The sequence below is a fragment of the Bidens hawaiensis genome, unplaced genomic scaffold (genome assembly GCF_021521415.1).
Source record: "Bidens hawaiensis isolate Kalapana, Puna unplaced genomic scaffold, B.hawaiensis_p1.1 tig00002572_1, whole genome shotgun sequence".
In the NCBI taxonomy this organism is placed as follows: domain Eukaryota; kingdom Viridiplantae; phylum Streptophyta; class Magnoliopsida; order Asterales; family Asteraceae; genus Bidens; species Bidens hawaiensis.
The window spans coordinates 2,302,359-2,304,502 of NW_027491140.1; the positions used below are offsets into that span (position 1 = coordinate 2,302,359).

General features: G+C 37.7%; 1 protein-coding gene across 1 annotated transcript; it reads left to right on the plus strand.

Annotated features, from left to right (window-relative positions):
- The first annotated feature begins 259 nt into the window (after positions 1 to 259).
- Positions 260 to 1,665, plus strand: LOC143620436 (uncharacterized). The gene is made up of 2 exons (XM_077092138.1): positions 260 to 759; positions 1,135 to 1,665. Exons 1-2 carry the CDS (start codon positions 279 to 281, stop codon positions 1,539 to 1,541), a joined length of 888 nt encoding a protein of 295 aa, XP_076948253.1. The 5' UTR covers positions 260 to 278; the 3' UTR covers positions 1,542 to 1,665.
- The last annotated feature ends 479 nt before the right edge of the window (positions 1,666 to 2,144 follow it).

Here is a 2,144-nt window from a genome sequence, read left to right on the forward strand (position 1 = left end):
TTGTAGTCCAGTGAATATGAGCAATCTCATCTCAACAGTATAAGTCAGTAGATCACTGACAACTCATGGTTTTGACTTTAAAGCCAACGTTGTCGAGTTTGACTCTGATACCAACGTTACTGATTGTTACCAATACAACATACGAAAACTTATCCCAACTGGTGGTCTAAAAGAGCTATTTTATTTTATAAAATCTTACATTTGTTTTTGCAATAGTTTCAATACGTAACATTAATATTAACTGTTTGCTTTTGAAATTGCAGATATTCGTCTGAAAAATGGGGAAAACAGGAAGTGATTGGACTCAGATCTACGCCATATACGGCATGGACGATTGGCAAACACCAGTCTTCCTTGTAATTCACGCGATCATCTTCTCATTATCCTCCGTTCTATTCCTCATCTACTTCGACAAAATATGCTCCGTCTTCGACTTCATCCTTCCGTCCGTCTTCTCCACCGGATTCGCCAGATTCACCGCCGGATTCACCGGCTCCGTCACCGCTCTCTCCGCCGTCTGCCTCTTCTACACCGCCGGCAACATCTTCTACTCCTCCGTCGCACTCCGCTGGGAGTTGGCGCAACGCATGGTCAACGCCGTACACGACTGGTCAACGGTCAAAACCGCGCTTGATGTCGGCTGCGGCCGCGGCATCCTTCTCAACGCCGTCGCGATGCAGTTGAAAAAGTCCGGAAGCTCCGGCCGTGTCGTCGGATTAGACCGGAAAAACACCACGTTATCTACTCTTCGTACAGCCGGTATGTTGGGTCGTCCCTAAAAATTATTAAAAGTTTTAGAGAAAAACAAGAAATAGTTTGGGCTTACATAATAATAAGACTTTTTTTTTTATTATGCTCAAAAGTTAGAAAGACGAACTTTTAATATAAAAATGAGCGAAAATAAATTGGGTAATTATAATTTGTGCCTTATTACATAAATAAATATTCTTTTTATAATCTTTAAAAAGTAGAAAGACGAATTTTTTAATATAAAAATGAGCAAAAAAAATTGGGTAATTATAATTTGTGCCTTACATAATATAAAGACTTTATTTTCCCAAAAAAAACAAAAAAGTATTTTTATATAAAAATGAGCTTAAATAAATTGGATAATTATAATTTTCGGTTGTGTAGGTATGGAAGGCGTGGAAGAGTACGTCACCTGCCGAGAAGGCGACGCGCGTAGGTTACCTTTTCCGGACAATTACTTCGACGTGGTGGTGTCAGCAGGGTTTGTGCACACCGTCGGGAAGGAGTTCGGGCAGAAAACAGCGGCGGCCGGAGCGGAACGGATGAGAGTGATCGGAGAAGTGGTTAGGGTTTTGAAAGGCGGTGGCGTTGGGGTGGTGTGGGACCTGGTGCACGTGCCAGAGTATGTGCAGCGGTTACATGAGTTGAAGATGGAAGACGTGAGGGTGTCTGAGCGTGTAACTGCTTTCATGGTGAGCAGTCACATTGTGTCATTTCGGAAGCCACGTCAGCATGTTGTGGGCCCCAATGAAGTTAGATTAGATTGGAGGAGATTCAGCAATATATCTTGAATACTTATTATTATTATTATGAGATTATATATAAAATTATATGAAACAGATCTCGTAATAATGAGTTGAATGTAACTCTTTAATTGTTTATATAATGAGATCATGTTACAATTTAGCTTTATTACTTTTTAGTTTTTGTTTAGCAGGTTAAATTCTGTTTATTGCAGGCTAAAAGCTAGACAATCCCGTAAGATATGGATAGGCCGAAAGCCTTTTCTAGTGTATGATAATCTAACGATTAAAATTCAAAACTCACGATATACAAACCATAATCTAAAATACATTAATAAGAAACTTATGCAGTTGATTGAATAATCGTGATCAATAAGTAACCTAAACTATAAATTCAGTCCCGCATATAAATAGACATTACTTGTTGTCTTTATTTTTGTTTAAATGGAAATTAATCAGCTTAAAGAGGTAAATGAGGAATTTGCCTTGTGCTGACCTTTTTCTTTATTAAATACCTAGTTACACCATTTTTTAAAAACATTTAAATACTCCATTATTTTTTAAAAGAACGTATATTACTAAACCAAACATTTCTCCTTAATATTGGCGTTTTATTGCTATTTGTTTTCTTTTTAGAAAATGTCTAATTTT